At 43.5% G+C, this 16,739-nt stretch overlaps 4 protein-coding genes across 8 annotated transcripts; 2 read left to right on the top strand and 2 right to left on the bottom strand.

Moving 5' to 3' along the window:
- Positions 1-491: 491 nt before the first annotated feature.
- LOC100824701 (dephospho-CoA kinase) lies at positions 492-5,417 on the top strand. 2 transcript variants are annotated; one of them, XM_003570880.4, is made up of 4 exons: positions 493-958; positions 2,304-2,411; positions 3,944-4,089; positions 4,524-5,417. In XM_003570880.4, exons 2-4 carry the CDS (start codon positions 2,304-2,306, stop codon positions 4,960-4,962), a joined length of 693 nt encoding a protein of 230 aa, XP_003570928.1. In that variant the 5' UTR covers positions 493-958; the 3' UTR covers positions 4,963-5,417. The 2 variants fall into 2 exon arrangements, with proteins under 2 accessions (XP_024316764.1, XP_003570928.1); XM_024460996.1 differs by lacking the exon at positions 2,304-2,411 and having other exon boundaries at positions 492-958.
- Positions 5,418-5,693: 276 nt separating this feature from the next.
- LOC100829303 (kynurenine formamidase) lies at positions 5,694-8,653 on the top strand. Its single transcript, XM_003570893.3, has 6 exons — positions 5,694-6,289; positions 6,832-6,876; positions 7,203-7,275; positions 7,386-7,483; positions 7,712-7,782; positions 8,198-8,653. The coding sequence occupies exons 1-6, from the start codon at positions 5,857-5,859 to the stop codon at positions 8,321-8,323; spliced, it is 846 nt and encodes a 281-aa protein (XP_003570941.1). The 5' UTR covers positions 5,694-5,856; the 3' UTR covers positions 8,324-8,653.
- Positions 8,654-9,035: 382 nt separating this feature from the next.
- LOC100831439 (probable glycosyltransferase At5g03795) lies at positions 9,036-12,193 on the bottom strand. Its single transcript, XM_003570898.4, has 5 exons — positions 11,674-12,193; positions 10,808-11,094; positions 10,235-10,467; positions 9,944-10,101; positions 9,036-9,621 (listed from the first exon to the last, which is right to left on the bottom strand). Exons 1-5 carry the CDS (start codon positions 12,109-12,111, stop codon positions 9,520-9,522), a joined length of 1,218 nt encoding a protein of 405 aa, XP_003570946.1. The 5' UTR covers positions 12,112-12,193; the 3' UTR covers positions 9,036-9,519.
- A 980-nt stretch (positions 12,194-13,173) lies between these two features.
- LOC100833279 lies at positions 13,174-16,546 on the bottom strand. 4 transcript variants are annotated; one of them, XM_024461000.1, is made up of 10 exons: positions 16,305-16,546; positions 15,618-15,950; positions 15,012-15,084; positions 14,746-14,858; positions 14,561-14,645; positions 14,356-14,428; positions 14,132-14,187; positions 13,964-14,029; positions 13,717-13,782; positions 13,174-13,630 (listed from the first exon to the last, which is right to left on the bottom strand). In XM_024461000.1, the coding sequence occupies exons 1-10, from the start codon at positions 16,424-16,426 to the stop codon at positions 13,538-13,540; spliced, it is 1,080 nt and encodes a 359-aa protein (XP_024316768.1). In that variant the 5' UTR covers positions 16,427-16,546; the 3' UTR covers positions 13,174-13,537. The 4 variants fall into 4 exon arrangements, with proteins under 4 accessions (XP_024316768.1, XP_024316767.1, XP_024316766.1 ...); XM_024460999.1 differs by having other exon boundaries at positions 13,174-13,650; XM_024460998.1 differs by having other exon boundaries at positions 13,174-13,650; positions 15,618-15,959.
- Between the last annotated feature and the right edge of the window lie 193 nt (positions 16,547-16,739).

Genomic DNA, 16,739 nt, shown 5'->3' on the forward strand with positions numbered 1-16,739 from the left:
GGCATGGGCACTTGAGATTCGGGGAGATACGTACGTGCCCACGCCACGACGACGGGTCGCTCTTGCGATTGACCATATGTGCTGCAGGAGTATATCTGCAGCCAAGTAGCCAAGTGAAGGGCGATCGAGGTGCCCACTTGGGCTCCCCAAGTGGCCAACTCGCGGCAGGATTCGGTCGACTTCGCTGCGTCACCATGTCCACTTGCACGAGACCGTCTAGGACGCGTTGGGTGGGTGGCAGCTTTGCGTTCCTGCTGCGGGAGAGCGCTGGACCCAGACAAGGCCGACAGAGTGCTCGGGCCTCCTCGTCGGGGCACAGGCCCAACGCGCGTGGGCTATCCTCCCAACCTAGGCCTGCAAGAAGGGCCGGCTCGGCCCACTAAACTGCTAAACCGCCCCTCGTTTTGGTACCGTTTGACCCGGACCTTTGGGCCCAGCAAATTCAATAGTGCAGTCCAAAAACCCCTTTGGACCCTGACGTCCGATAGGTTCGGCCCTCCTCTTGTTTCCAGTCCAGGAGAAACCGAGGCCGAGTCTCTCTCTTGTTCTCTCGACAGCTCCGCAGCGGGCAACGCCGCCGGCACGGCCGCCGCAGGTCACCCCGTCGTTCTCCGATGATCCGTTCATAACCTCCACAGGATCGTCCCGCTTCCGCCTCCATCTCGACCGTGCCGCCGGCCGTGACTCCGAGGCGCCGCCGCCCGCTCCTTCGCCGGCGGGGGAAAAGAAGTTGCTGGTGGTGAGGACGGGGGAGATTTTCCTGGGGCTTGTGGCGGTGTTCGTCCACGAGGTTAGGGGGGCGTCTCCGGTTTAGCACGTGGAGGCAGAGGCAGAGGGAGGTGGTGGCGACGGCGAGCCCTCGGTTCAGCTTCTTTGCCGCCGTTTTGGGCATCGTCGACGCCGTTGAGAGAGGAGCCTCGTCGCCTGCCGGTGCTTAAACTCCACCCCTCTCCCACCGGTTAGTATTCTGTTTCCTCTATTGATCTCTTCCCTCTCAGTTCAGTTATGTAATGTATTTATGTCTCATGTGTTGTTCCTGTTCCGGTTTTGTTTGGTGAGGAAACAAATCTTCTACTCCCTTTGATCCTAAATTGTTGTCGAAATATTACATCTATCTAGACGCTTTTTAAGAATAGATACATCCATATTTGGACAAATTTGAGACAAGTAATATGGGTCGGAGGGAGTAGCATATACCAGAGCATGAACAAATCTTCAAACAGTTTCAGTTAGCTGGATTCATTGTTAATGAGAATTAATATCTATGATACAGCCCAGGGTGTACCATAAAAAAGTATAGCACAGTACTTTCAGAGTGATTTTGATGAGAGCATATGCAGTGTATAGTCCTGTCATTTTGCAAACTGTGTGTTGAGCCATTTATGCCATACGCTCCCCAGCGCAAGGTAATTGTTTAACAAAATTCTGCGATGCAATTTATGCTTGGTAATTTTCTGCAATGTATGCTTGGAATGAGATGATGCTTGCAATGTATGTATGAACTGGATGCTTGGTGATACATTGGGTTGTCCGGGGTGGACTCACGCTGATGATTTGGGCCTTGGGTTTTGGGGGTTAGTAATTGGAGATTTGGGGTTGTCCGGTTGGGCCTCAGGATGCCGTTGGGAGGGTATGGCACCCGGCTGCTGCCCTCCCCATACCCATAGAATAAAATCCCTGTGTTTACCCTCCCCTGATTGCCCATTACCTACTTTTAGGCTAAATTAGTTTGGAAGCCTAGCAAAATTTGGGGGTCGGCTTCTTCAGGAAGCTGGGGGAGGACAGCTTCTGTGAGAAGCTCCCCAAAAGAACTGGGCCTAATTATGCTTGTGTATTAGATGGATAAAGCAAAAACGAAATGAGTAATTTGGGATGATATTCATGATGTGAGAGTGCCTTGGTAATTATCTTTGAATTTTAACATTCTGCTCCGCCACCAGCACTATAGCAGTCTCTGTACCTTCTCTGGCCTGTACTCGCTGGTGGGCGGGTGCCTCGGTGATGGGCTCATGCTGAGACAACAGGGGAAATATCACTGGTAACAGAGTTGACTGATCAGGGAATGATAGAAACTTCGGATGGCATATAAGCGAATCGAATGCGAGTGTTTGGCCGACCCATGACACGTCGTGTATTATGCCTATTCAGGCTGGCGCTGAGGAGGATTGTGGTGGAAATGCAGCCACGCGGTGGTTGCAGAGGAGTGGACTGCAGCCTGTGCTCTATGTTTGCTTACGATACCCCTACAGTAAAAGGGCTGATTTCTACACTTCCTAAACTGTCTTGCACAAATCAAATTTCAGATGAGGCTGGTTGGCTTGACTGGTGGGATTGCGTCGGGGAAGAGTACCATATCCAACCTCTTCAAATCCAATGGCATCCCTGTCATTGATGCCGATATAGTTGCTCGGGTAAGCAGCAGCCGTAATCGTCCTACATGATGTTCTATTCGTTATTTTGACCAGTTCATTGTTCTGTTTTAGAGGGCCTGTTTATGCTGCTTTCAATATATGGTGATCTTTTCTAAACAATATTGTTGTTCTTGATTCATCCCACCCAACAGCCTCAAGCTTTGCATCACAACAATTTTCTTGTTTTGATTGATTGCTTATATTTGGTAGATAATGTGCACTTCACTCCAAACAGAACATCTGCAACACAGTTATAAATTGGTTGGTTGTAAGCTGGTTTTCCAGTGACAAGGAAAGGCAACTGTTCAGTTTGTTTTGTCCTATTTAACCATAATTACCTGATGTGATCCAACCTCCTCTGAACCACGAACCCGATCGAGCGATCTAGATCAGGGTTTGAAATTGCTACGGATCACTCATATTTGGGATGTGATTCAGTCAATGCAAGGGGAACAAATACAATACTAAATCAAGAGAGAAATGAGAATAAAAACATGCCGGAATTGTCATTGTGTTACTGTAGTCGCCATCATGCCACTGCTCTCCACCACCGCACGTCACAGTCGTCGCTGTTGTGTGCATTTCTCTGCAGTCATGCCTGCCATCGTGTCTTCAAATTTAGGTGAGCTTGGCTGGGCCAACAGTTCACTGGTCAAATTTAGGATCTTCTACATTTGTTCGCTAATTCCAAAACCATACAATCCTACATTTTGACTTTATTTCCCTCCATGTTACGAACTGAAATATGAATTCATGTACCTAGTCTATAGATCCCATGACTCAATTCGTAGCGGCTGATGACTCATGAACCTCAAATCGAACGAATTTCAGATCTGGTAACTCTTACTTCGCTTAAGCTTCTATCTGGAATTTTATAACCAGTAAGCTAATGTGAAAAGTTTGGAGTCAGTAGGGATTCATGGTTACTGGCAGGCAGAGTAGCAGTAACTTACCTTTTCCCCTCTATAACTAGATCTATCAGTTGAGCCAAGCCTCTGATCTGAAATTTATAACCAGTAAGCTAGTGCGAAAAGTTTGGAGTCAGTAGGCATTCCTGGTTAGTGGCAGAGTAGATCTGCCAGTTGAGCCAACATTATTTTATGCATTAAAATACATTTTTGGTTGTCTTCATGAAAATTATAAATGTGTACGAACTACTGGATCCTACAAAATATAAATGATTCCACCACAATGCTTGGTATGAGGCAGTAATTTGTCAATACTCTGGGGCTTTGTACTTGTTAGGCATTTGGAATATTTTGGTGCTTGCAAACCACACTTGACAGCAGCTAGCATGTTTGTGTTTTGGTACTGATAAGCATTTGCATTACTTGCAGACCACAATTGGTAGTTGCTACTTGATAGTATTGTATGTACAAAGCATTTAAATTCTGTTGCGTTCTGAGACTGTGGAATCCAGAGCTTGACTTGCAAACTTAGTACTTGACTTTCAGATCTCAAAGTATGTTTAATACACTTTTGGACTTATGTGTTACGAACTTTGTGCTGATTGTATTTTCATGCATTTACAGAATGTAGTGCAGAAAGGCACCAGAGGTTGGAAGAAGATTATAAATGCTTTTGGGAATGATATCTTGTTGGAAAATGGAGAAATTGACAGAGCTCGCCTAGGCCAGATGGTTTTCTCTGACCCAGTGAAACGCCAAATTCTAAACCGGTACAATCTCTAAGAAAAAATGCATTTTGTTTTGTTTTGCTATAATTATAGATATTTGGTTCAATTTTTTTTAACATGATAACTGCTACATCCTCAACAGGGAATAATAATTCCACCTATTTCTGTTCTCACATCTCATGTTGTTGTGGTTCCCATGAAAATACAATTGTTTAGTTGGATATTTTGCTCATATTAGCAATCTTGGGCGTATTTTTTTTTGAGTAATCTCTTGTGTGTATTTCATACAGTGAAGATGTAATTTGACAAACCATTAATATCATAAATGCTACATTTAGTGTTTTGTAATTCTGATACTGATCTATACTTAGTGGCATGCACATTGTCATGATTAGTCCTTTAGATGTCAAGGATTATTTTTTTGGTGGCATTTTCTGATATGTTTTGTTCGTGATTACTTCTTGGTAACCTTTCAGTCTTCTGGCCCCACATATTTCATCGGGTATACTTTGGGAGATAATAAAACTGTGGATGAAGGGATGCAAGGTTATAATCCTTGACATTCCGCTGCTGTTCGAGACAAAAATGGACCGATGGACAAACCCAGTCATTGTTGTATGGGTGGATCCCCAAACACAGATTGAGAGGCTCATGTCGAGAGATGGATGCAGCCAGGAACAAGCGCAGAACAGGATCAATGCACAGCTTGCGCTGGACTGGAAGAAGTCGGAAGCTGACATAGTTATCAACAACTCTGGCCTTCTAGACGACACAAAAGAACAGTTCCGAGAAGTATTGAAGCAAGTGTCTGAGCCCTTGACATGGAAGGAGCGCATGATATCCCGGGATGGCCTTCTCTCCATTGTTCTGTGCACAGCAGTGGGAATTTTACTAGCTCAGAAGAATCTGCTATGACCTTTACATATTTAGGATTGAACGAAGAGGTTGAAAACTGCAAACTACCATTGCACTAGCACGCTTATGGTTCTGTGATGTTTTATACTCCTACGTCGACTGCCGAACTTTTAGTAACAAGATGGTCATGAACAAGCTGAATCTGGCAATCATTTGTTCGTAGCTACACCTGTGTTGTCTTATGAGCTTGTGGTATACGGAGTCCTATTTGGTTATCACTTCGGAATGGATTACTTGAGCAAGTCTAAAACTAGGATGCCAGGTTGATACACCAATGTTTTACAGAGATAATCATTCAATATCACCGCTTCAGGTGCTGTCTTGAAGCGGTGATTTTGATTACTTCGGAACTGAACGGAGTTCTCGAACGTGGATTAGTATTTACTTCAGGTTCAAACTTGAAATATTTGAAAACTCAAAGTTATGTTGAAGTGTAGCAAGGCGCCTTGAAATTTTGGTTTTGAGTGATCTCTCCTTTTCGAACTTATTTAGTAGTCATAATAAGTGTAGTGATGATTTAGTACAGTAGTACAACTTACTATGGCTCGGGGGGAGGGAGTACTGTGCTGTGACTGCTTTTTGTCTTTTTGGTTATTTCAAATATCGGATGGTTAAACCGAATTACCTAAGCTAACAGATGCTCGAAAAACAAAAGAAAAAGATGGCTACATGTTCCGTGGTTCCTGTGACCACACGTATTGTACTACTCCGTTCTTTATGGAACGGAGTGAGTACTGTCCATCTTCCCAAAGCATCTTCGCTTGCAACTCGGTCAACTCGGTGACACGATAGCCTGATAGGAGAGTTTCAGTTTCCAGTTAACATCACTCCCCAGAGTCCACAGCACCCCAGACCCCGAGCGAGAGCGCTCGGCACGGCAAGTCGGCGGCGATCATGGCGGCGGCTGTTCTCATCACCCTTCTCCTCCTCCTCCTTCTCCCGGCGCGCCACGCTCTCGCCACGGCGGCCGGCGACGCGCACCCGGGCTACGCGGGCGCGGAGGCCGACACCTGCGGGCCGGAGCTCGGAGACGGCGGCTCCGTGGGCCGGCGGAGTCACGGCCCGGCGCTGGAGGAGTACGGCGGGGGGCGCATCGTGGACATCACCCACGCGTACCGGCCCGACATGCCGGCGTTCGCGCCGGGCGCGACCGTGGGCCCCGTGGTGCGGCTCAAGGAGTCCATGGAGAACGGGTCCGAGTACAACCTGTCGGAGCTCCGGATCGAGTGCCACATGGGCACCCACGTCGACGCGCCGGGCCACATGAACCAGGCCCACTTCGCCGCCGGCCTCGACATCGACACGCTCGACCTCGACGTCCTCAACGGTGCGCGTCCAAAAGCTTTTCTCCTACCAAAAACTAACCAAGCTTCGATTATCTTGTTTATTCTGGAACCATGAAGCTTCGATTATTCTGTCATCTCCGGCTCGCCATATGCACATACACTACGATCATGTTGGTTAGATGATTATATGATGCACGGAATGAGGGGAATCAATTTGGAAACGAGATGACAAGAACCTAGAGACGAGGAGGAAGATGATGCGGGGAATTCTAGTTCTAGATACCAATTTATAACAAGCAACAGTCTAGACTAGGCTCTGTGTTCATTTTCTTCTAGCTGATGTCTTCAATTCAGAAGCTGTGAGCATGTGAAACAGAGTATCCATTAGAATTGCTTGAAGTGCATCTCAATTCCGCGTCTTGCTTCTGACCGAAATATTTGTGTGTGCTTCTTAAGCTTTCTAATAAAGCTGGGCCAAAAGTCTTTTCTCTACAATTTTGTTGTTGTTGCATGTGAGCCTTAATTAAATCTGCATTGTATTTGGGAATTATTTGACCATTGACTTACTATTGTACCTTTACAGGTCCTGCGTTACTGGTCGATGTTCCGAGACACACAAATATAACAGGTATCCCATGTGTGTTTTTTGCTTCCAGGAGCTCCAGCTCATCTGCCACTCCTTCAATTAATCACTTTGCTGTCGCAAGATTAATTTAACAAGAGATATACATATATCACTGGTATGCTGTTGTTGTATTTAGATATCTGTTTCTCCATCAAATTCATGTCTTCGGCGAGGGTTTGATAAGAATTAATTTCTCACAGACCAATGTCTGCATTTTTAAAAGATAAGAAGAACGCGAGAAGTGTTGACATTCTCAATAAAAATATACGATTTGTGTGCATGGTGGCTAGCATTATTTGGTACATGATGCTCCCATTAACTCTATGCAGCTGAAGCAATGGAATCCCTTAACATACCGAAAGGTGTCCGTCGTGTTCTCTTCAGGACATTGAACACAGACAGGTATGCCCTATTTTCAGGAGATATTCAACTAGAAATACATTTTTGACCATATTATTAGTTGATTATGTTATGGATTGTATTGAACATATATGTAACCAAATGATATGTAGGGGGCTCATGTGGAAGGCATCAGGCGATCTCAGTTATGTTGGTTTTACAAAGGATGGTGCACAATGGTTAGTTGACAACACCGACATCAAGCTTGTTGGTGAGTACTTAGGAGCTAGAGAATATTGGAATTACAAAACATGGCATTTGTCTTTATATCCATCTTCATGATGATCTGGTGTTGTGGACTTACACATATTTGTCAGAACCTTGTTAATTGTGAATTGTCTAGGCTCAGTTAGTTCTATAACCTTTTTGCTTGGGAGATCAATATATGCATATCCTTATCTTATGTAAAATTAACATAATGATATTGGCAATTCTGTAGGGGTTGACTATCTATCGGTTGCAGCATTTGATCACTTAATCTCTGCCCATGTGGTCTTTTTCAAAAATGCGGTAAGATGCTACCCTTTCCTGGGCCTAAAGAAGTGAAAAAGCAAAGCTACCAGATAACATTGTTGCCTTATACTAAATTACTAATCTCTAATCCTATTCTGCTTATTCCCTTAGTCTACCACAGAAAATTACCTTCACAAGTGTTTCCTGACTAAATAACCAACTCTGGAAACATTTTACTACAGCATTGCATGTGACAGGTTGACCAAAATATTAGTTCAGCATTGGCATTGCTAATTAACCTCTTCTCGAGGGACAATGCTTGCTTATTTACTACTCCTCTTAAGAAGATTACACTTCATCTGTTGGTGATCCAGAAAGAATAGAATGAACTCACCTTGCAATATCTCACCTTCCAAGCGATTGCATTATTGATTGAAACCATCAGTTGATGTGCTTACTTTGTTTCTGTCAGGATATCATCCTAGTCGAAGCTCTGAAACTAGACAATGTCAAGACTGGTTTATACATGCTGCACTGCTTACCTCTAAGACTGGTTGGATCTGAGGGTTCACCAATCAGGTGCATCCTTATCAAGTGATCACTTCGCTGCCGCTCTTGCCAGAGGCTGCAATGCATTGTGCCCACTGATGTTACATCCTGGCTAATGTCTTGGTGCACAGTCCATCCATGTAACAATAAATTCCATGTGTCATGTATTATATGTTTTTTTCCCTTGAAGAATGACGGGGGCAGAAGACCTCCCCACAGGATGTTATATATTGCTCGAAAGGGAGTGGGCAGTCCAACAAATATTGTCACAAATAGCGTCATGTAATATACTATGTTTGTACCGTCAAATATTTTCAATCAACAAGAATGTACCTTTACTACAGATAAGTCACTTGTGCAAGACAAATTTACCTGAGAATCACATGAGTCAGCAATTTTCAAGTACTTTTTGTTATTTTTTCAATATTTTGACTCCTATTGCGAAGCCTGCTGTCCCAGTACTGTTATTTTGAACTCTTTGAAATGATAGCCTGTCAAACTGCTATATCTGCAATTTTCGTTTCATGCAGCATAAAATGAGTCGCATGCTCCTGAAGATAACAACACTTGATGAAACAGGAAGAGATGCATGAGTTATCATTCTTTTGTGGCTGCATATGGATGATCCAACAAGTGCCTGACCAGTTTCCGTTTGATTTTTTCTAATTAACTGGGCAACTATTAAATTATAGAGTTCTGCCCTCTTCGAGGTTTATAGCATTGTACTAATCCTTAGAACAAATGTCATGACTCACGGTTCATTTCTTTTGTAATGCTAGCTTGTCAATCTGCTATATCTCTGGATCCTTACCAGTCTCATCAGTGATATCGTACATTACTATACAAGAGCAGGTGCAAAATTTATAGCATCAGAATACAAGCGGTCGCTCAGGCAGATCCGTTAAATTTGAGTATATCAAAGCAAACAAGAAAAACAAAGCTACAAGGAAAAACCAGCTAATCTTGAAAGAATGAAACAATAGATCCAACAACTAGAACTCCAGTTTGACGATATTGATGAGGGCCTGCTGCTTTCACCCAGATGCTTTCTGTTGCACCTTACATAGCTGCACCTTATGGATGATGGTCTGCTTCTTTCCCGCAGATCCTTTTGACCCATCCAGCTGCTAATTACAAGGCGAAGAGCATGGGTCCTATTCAGTATAGCTAAGCAGGTAGACTTCACAATATCACTCTGGTGGATCAGGTAGTTATGTTGGAGTCAGCCTGTGTGTAGCCTTGAACTTAGTATTTGATAACATGATGCCGCAACCAAAGTTCATACATAACCATGTGGAATGCATCATAGGGAATAGGAGGTGAATGCCACACAAAGTGTTTCTGTATCTGCAATGCCAACTTAACATGTTAGTTTAGTACTACACCAGAATTTAGGTTGGTATCAAGTTTTTGGTGCACTATAGAAAAACAATTGCCAGATCAAAGGATTCACTACCCAGTTCTTCCAATAAACTTTAGAGCAGGTGATATTCTAATGATAAGGCAGGTGACATGTTAGAATCCAACCAAAAAACACAGATGTTGCTTTACTTTCCATCCTGATCTTGTAGATTAATTTCTATAACAATTAGATTCAATTACATAACCATAGTCTAATACAGAAGGGAAGGTGAATGCAAACTGAAACTACCCACCAAGAGCTGCATACCTGAACTAGAGAGTTGTGCAATGCAACAAACTCTTCCTGTGATATAGATTTCAGGATACTCTTTAGTTCATATACATCACGCTCCTTAAGTACAATCGCAAACTTTTTCCAGTCAAGGACATCATTGAAAGGCAAGTCATAGTAGTCCGACAAAATAACTAAAAGAACAGAATAAAATGGATCAGAACATATAAATAACGAGAGTACTAAAAAGTGAATTCCCATGAAAGGGGAGTACAAACAAGAACGAGCGCTCATGGGTGGCATGCGTTTCATGTCAAAAATACTAACCAGGGACACAACCATAGTGTATTGAATCAGATATACGAGCACTGTTAACTTGAGAGCCACCAGGACAGATACAGAACTTAGTACGATAGAACTGCTTCTGATAAACTAGCTCTCCGATAGCTCTACTAATCCGATTATTACTGATAGCAAGCTCTGTATCATTCTCCCAGACTCGTGCTAAAATAACTCTTATTTTTGAGTTGCGGTGGCCAGCCCAAAATCCAAGATTTGTCCTGTTTTCATTCCAAAAGCAACAAATTAAGATTACAGATTTTGCAGGAGGGAAAAAGAATGTTAGATTAGCAAAGAGCTGAAGACCAGTGGTCATGAGGAACTTGCAATTTGCTATACCACAGTGCTTCTTTGCAGTAGAAGAAAGCATTGAACTTGGTGTAAAGCCATGTATACTTCTGAATTAATCATATGCAAAGACTATGAACTTTAAGGAATAAATAAGGAGAGTAACTGGGTAAATAAGCGCCTATATTTCACATAAATTCTGACATGAATCAGATTTTCACCTTGCGAGACATTATCAGGTTAGTCAGAACAAATAGAAAGTGCCATTCCAACCTGTTTTCAACATCATTTCCTCCTTTAGGTAGAGCAAATGGCTGCAATACTTGAGGAAGAGCAACATCCTTATGCGGTATAAAGTCAACATTATAGCTCGGTGAACAGACAACTCTAATAGAGTTCTTCACCATGAATGGAAGTCCTTCAAACGCCCTCACACCTACATCATGGCATGTCACAAAGAAGTGATCTGCTCCTAGTGTCCGGTTCCAATAAGGATACTTGTTTATCAAACCCTCGACATAATCCTTAACTATTATTGTCATATTCTCATATGAAGTACCCTGCAAGACTAAAAATGATGCATGTAAATAAAGTATAAGAAGAATCAAGTATGCAGAGTTGCAGGCATTGATGACACAAGAATAAGTGGCGTATCAATCGAAGCAACTTTGGGCCATACAACTGTTTCCATAATTTTTTAAAGGAAAGTTATATGATGTCTCCTATGAAACAGTTGGTTTGCAATTCGGTGAGCAAGCAAGTTGAGAAACCAAACATCTATTTGGATCTCTACAGTATCTTTTCTTCTACTTTTGCCGCAACAGTGACATGCACATATTAAACCATCATACATTACAAATTTGACAGACCAACCTATTTTAGCAAGAACTAAAACCTCGAGAATGCAGTGAACTTAAACCATCATACATTACAAAGTGACATACCCTATCTATTGTAGCAATTAGTAAACAAGATCACAATGCAGTGAACGAGCTATAACCTCGAGAAAGGAATCCTATATCACTCTGCACATTGACAATATTCGCATCCCCCAACCAAACAACACTAGTGAAGACAGCATTACAAAGTTATAATGCGACAAAACGAGCAGTATAGGGTTAAAAGAGATAGCTGGGGACCTTGCCGCGCATCTTGTGGGGCGAGATGGGGACGAAGAAGAGGTCGGCGCTGTCAGGGTCTTCGGTGCGGAAGCGGCTCTCGCGGATGTTCTGGAAGAAGTATCCCTCGCTGGCGTACTTGCCCGTGAGCTTCCGCGGCGTCTGATAGAAGGTCTTGGGGTCGCCGTCCGGGTAGATGTAGACCTTGAAGCTCCGCTCCATCTCCGCGTACCCCGCAGAGAACGCCTCGGGGGAGTGGTACACCGAAGGCCGCGGCGGCGCCGGCGAGAAGGGGGGCGCGAGGAGGCGTGATTCGTCGAGGGAGATAGAGGGGACTGCCGCGGGGCGGAGCGATCGAAGGGTGAGGAAGGAGAGCGAGAAGAGGGCGGCCGCGGCGAGGAGGAGGAGCGCCCGCGGCAGGGGCGAAGATGAGCCGGCGCCGCCGAGGCGGCCGGCCATCGCCGGAGGTGAGGAAAGGAGTGGAGCGACGAGAGCGAGGGAGTGACGTCGGGTGCGGATTGGAAGGGAGCATGGAATCGAGGGTGTTCTCGGTAAAACGAGACCGTCTATGAGAATTGAGAACTTCTGAGTTCTGAGCTCATTTCTTTTCAAATCTCAAGTGTCTGTATCGGCTATTGATTTGAGTTTAAAAAAATAACGAAAAAGGGTAAACGAACTCACAAATCCCGTCGCGGGACAGACCAAAGTTGTCACGGTCACAAAACTAAAGTTTTCACCATTGCGGGCTAAAGTTTTCACAGTTACAATACTAAAATTGACACTTAGTGTCATACCTCTGGCTTCGCAAATTTTATGACATGATTTTACTTAATGATAACTATTTCACTGTTACAGTACTAAAATTGGCACTTAGTGTCATACCTCCGGCTTCGCAATTTTTATGATATGATTTTACTTAATGATAACAACTATTCCAGCTTACTGTTATATCTCCGGCTTCGCAATTTTTATTGTGTGTAGCACCTTTTATTTAATGATAATCTTTATAAATGAAATTTTTTTATAGCATCTTTACAAATGAAGTTAACTGTGCTTTATATTGGTAAGGTACCTCATGTATTTTTTATAAAATCATCCCAAAAGTTCAAAGTGATGGAGAAAAGAGAGCGATCCGCTTATATAGTTATACTTCACAACTTTCCCTCATGTATGACAAGACCTCTTGATTCTAGTATCATGAAAAGTTTCATGCACCGCATCAGTTCACCCAAAGTTCAACCTCATGGGAAAAAAAATAGACAATACACTTATACTTCAACACTCTTACGTAAGGATAGCATATCGATAAATGTATACTTATTACACAACAGATGGGATCATGGAACAAATTTGCTTATCGCTATATCAATTTTAGGTCCGCTTAGTGACTTGCTAATTTACTGAGCCCAGCTCCACTCACCCAGCCAATCAGCCATGCCTAACCGTGTAAAAAAAAAGAGAGGGGGGGGGGGGGGGGGCATGTCTATGCTGGATCCGTATCGTGCCAAAGGGGTAACCGGGTAAGAGTGCACGTCGGCACGTGCATCCAAAATCACTTTGGCACTTTAAGATTCTAGTTAAGTAAAAATACAAGAGAGAGAACTGAAGACTAGTACCGTGGAGCTTGTAATCTAGTGAAAGCACAAGAATGACAGGTCTTCATACGCTAGAATGGAAAATTGGAAATGCCAGTGCACAGCAGTAAAGAATCTACTGTACAATAATTCCTACGCCTATACAGTAATCGAAAAGTTTTCTGAAAATTTACAGGCCTAGTATATCCGAGAGCCCAAGTGAAGTTCTCTAGGAGTCTGTCGGGTGAGTTGGCAGGCACCATGCATGGGGTGTGGGGTGTGAAAAGGAACCGTTCTGGATGCAGAATGGATCACTGCATTCGCCCGCCGGATTTGCGTTGCCGGAGGTAGAGGAACAACGCCGTGCACGCCGCCGCTGCGTAAGGGAACACGGTCCAGATGCCCTGGTTGCAAAGGGAGCATGCTTGGTTGGATCAGAGGGGGGAAGAGGGAATTTGTGGGGGGTGGGATCGGGGGATGGAATATGTACCACGGCAGCTGCAACGCTTGCGAGCGCGACCACCGGGCGTTCTCTGAGGAGAAATCCGAGTGCTAGCTGCAGTGAAACATATTGAATGTCACGAGTAACAATTGACAGGTTCTCGCTCGTAAGTATGAGGTAAGTTTTGTGTTGTAAAATCAAAATTGCTGAAGCATGGTGGTCACTAGGTAACTTGATAAGCAGCAAAAAAAAAGGGGGGGTCTTGTGGAAAATATGGTGACAAGGTCATTTTTACCTGGATAGGTAGAGTAAATAGACAGCCACAGCAAACTCCAGCGAAATAGCAGTCTGCTGATACACCCTGTTTATAGTTATCAATAATGTCAATGACAACCAAAAGGATTCATGAGCAGTATATTTGTTGAAATTTGTAATGAAGAGCTAAGTCTGAAAAAGGACTGACCACTGCGCCTGCTAAAAATGATGTCGGATTGCGTACGCCGATCGAAAATCGCTCAACTACAGTAGATGGAACAGATACCAATGACTAAAAATGCTCACGAGATCGTTTCTGTGTGGTTTGTGTATCAATTCATAAGGTGCATTTTGTGGAATTTCCAACACATGCTGTTTACCCAGAGCTTTACAAATTATTGAGAAACTGCTATTTCATTTTCAGATGCATACCAAAGCCAATTAGGTTCCCGTACTTTTGTACCGCATGGGATACGCTTAGGGCTTTCTCCTTGCCAATTCCAAGCTACAAAGAGAAATGCAATTAGACCCCCTATAAAGCACAACGCATGATTTTACAAAAATAGAAAATATTATTGCAATGTTAACAATTCATCTTAAAGTAAGAAACTTCCATCTTAATAAATCCTTGCCTAACCTTGCTATATATGTCTTCAGATGCTCTTGTTTGCCTAAAAAGCTTCCCTAGATAGAATGGAACCATATCACTGATACAAACACCCCTGCAAGAAAGGATGGTTTATGGTACTGTCCACGTTAGCCTGTGGTGTAGTATCATCTGAGATAAAGGATTAATAAAAAGAGGACACAGGACGGGCATACCAGTAAACCCACAATACTGTAGAAATTATATAGGATGCATTCATCGAGAATGAGTTAACAAGAGATTGCCAAGTTCCGTCCAAACAAAGGGTGCGTGACAAGGAAATCCCAACCTATGTTGTGAAGAAAAAAGTCATTACGCATAAAAAAATCAAACCACGATAACTGATACAAAATTGTATACGGAGTCCAAGCATATGGAAAATCAAGCACAAATCTTAGTTGAGCATAGTCTGAGGTACCAGTACAGACTACAGAGGACAGACCCAAACGTTTAAAGCTTCTTCACTAATAAACAGTCCAAATCCAGCAGCCATGAGCAACCAGAAGTAGACCCACCTGAAGAAAAAAGAAAATATAAATCCAATGTATCTAAAGAAGTTTCAATTAAAAAACTACTCCCTCTGATCCATATTAATTGTCTCAAATTTGCCCAAATTTGGACGTATCGATGCCTAAAAAACGTCTAGATACATGTAATATTTCGACAATTAATATGGATCGGGGGAATAATATTTAGCTGTCAAATAATTTTTGCAGTGACAAATGGTAATGTTTTTGAAACCTTACAATGGAGAAAGGTCAAAATGAAGCTAGTTGTTATAACGATGGACAAGAGCTCTATATAGGGAATGACGCCTGCAAGTTACAAAATCATTCCCAAAAGCAATTGTATCCATACATGATACATTGCACACGGTATGTAGTCAATCACAGTTCACGGAGGAATAGATTTGACATTTCACGGTGGTTTTTGGATAGGTGTCAAGAATATAAATATCATACTTCAGTGTCTGTCTCTATAGTATAGCACAATATTTAGCATGAGTATAACAGAAGAAAAAAACACAAAAAATGTCAAATGCACATACCCTGGTGTATATTCCGGAATTATGACCTTCTTCCCAAATAGAGAAAATGTATACCCAATTGTCGCTGTGGCTGCATCTGACTGTGCGTAAGCATCAACAATTTGTGGCATGCTGAAAGATGGAACAGATGAAGGCTGCTTCATGAAGATTGATATCGCGGTAACCGTCGCTGCAACACCCAGAGCAACTGCCACTTTCGCAAGGAAAGAAGCACCAGGATTGCTAGGTTCCACTTCCAGCACATCGACAACCTCACTCGCATCATCGCCACCAGCAGAAGGCTCCGCGCCAGACATTGACGCCTTTGTGGTCCATGAATCCAAACGGGAGAACCTGCGCGACCTGTTAAGAAAATGAATTTCCAACGGAGCACCTTTCTACGGAGTATTATTTAAGCAAGTGAGACCCTGAATCGGCAGAAGATGGCTCACAACAATCCAGATATTGTTTAAATTCAGCAATAAATGTAAGGAATCTTAGGAAGAACTACACTACACGGTCTTCGCGGATGCGCTAGCTATTCACCACAAATTGCCGTTCCTCTAGCAGAGCGTACTCTAAAAAAACCTAATACTGGGGCAACCGAAATTTTAGGCCACCTGCACAAAAACACCTACCGAGCGAGGAACGCATCGCTCTCATACCCTGATCCTGTCAGAAGCAGCTCCAATAGAAGGAAACCCCAACCTCGTAATGCGACAGCGGCCGGTGGCGGAACGGCGAGCTCCGGTGGAGAAGGTGGCGCGGCGGCCGGGGAGTCGAAGAGGAGGCGGTGGAGGGGAGCCGAGATGCGCGGCGACCGTCGCCATGAGGGGAGGCGTACCAGACTAGGAGCGCACGTTTGTGTGGCGCCAAAGCAGGCTGGTGGTTGCTCCAGCCTCCAGGGCGAGGGGAAGACGGTCGACTGGAAATGGAATATGCCATGGTTCTGAAACTCTTTCTCTTTCTTTTCCCAACAGGAACCCTGAAAATTTTATACTCTTTCCGAGAACGATGTCTCAATTGTGACTAAATTTAAATGCATCTATACACTAAGTGATGTCTAGATACATACAGATTTTGGCAAACTTGATACTCCCTCCGATCCTAAATTATTGTCGAAATATTACATGTATCTAGACA

This window comes from Brachypodium distachyon, chromosome 3, assembly GCF_000005505.3.
Source record: "Brachypodium distachyon strain Bd21 chromosome 3, Brachypodium_distachyon_v3.0, whole genome shotgun sequence".
NCBI classification, from domain to species: Eukaryota; Viridiplantae; Streptophyta; class Magnoliopsida; order Poales; family Poaceae; genus Brachypodium; species Brachypodium distachyon.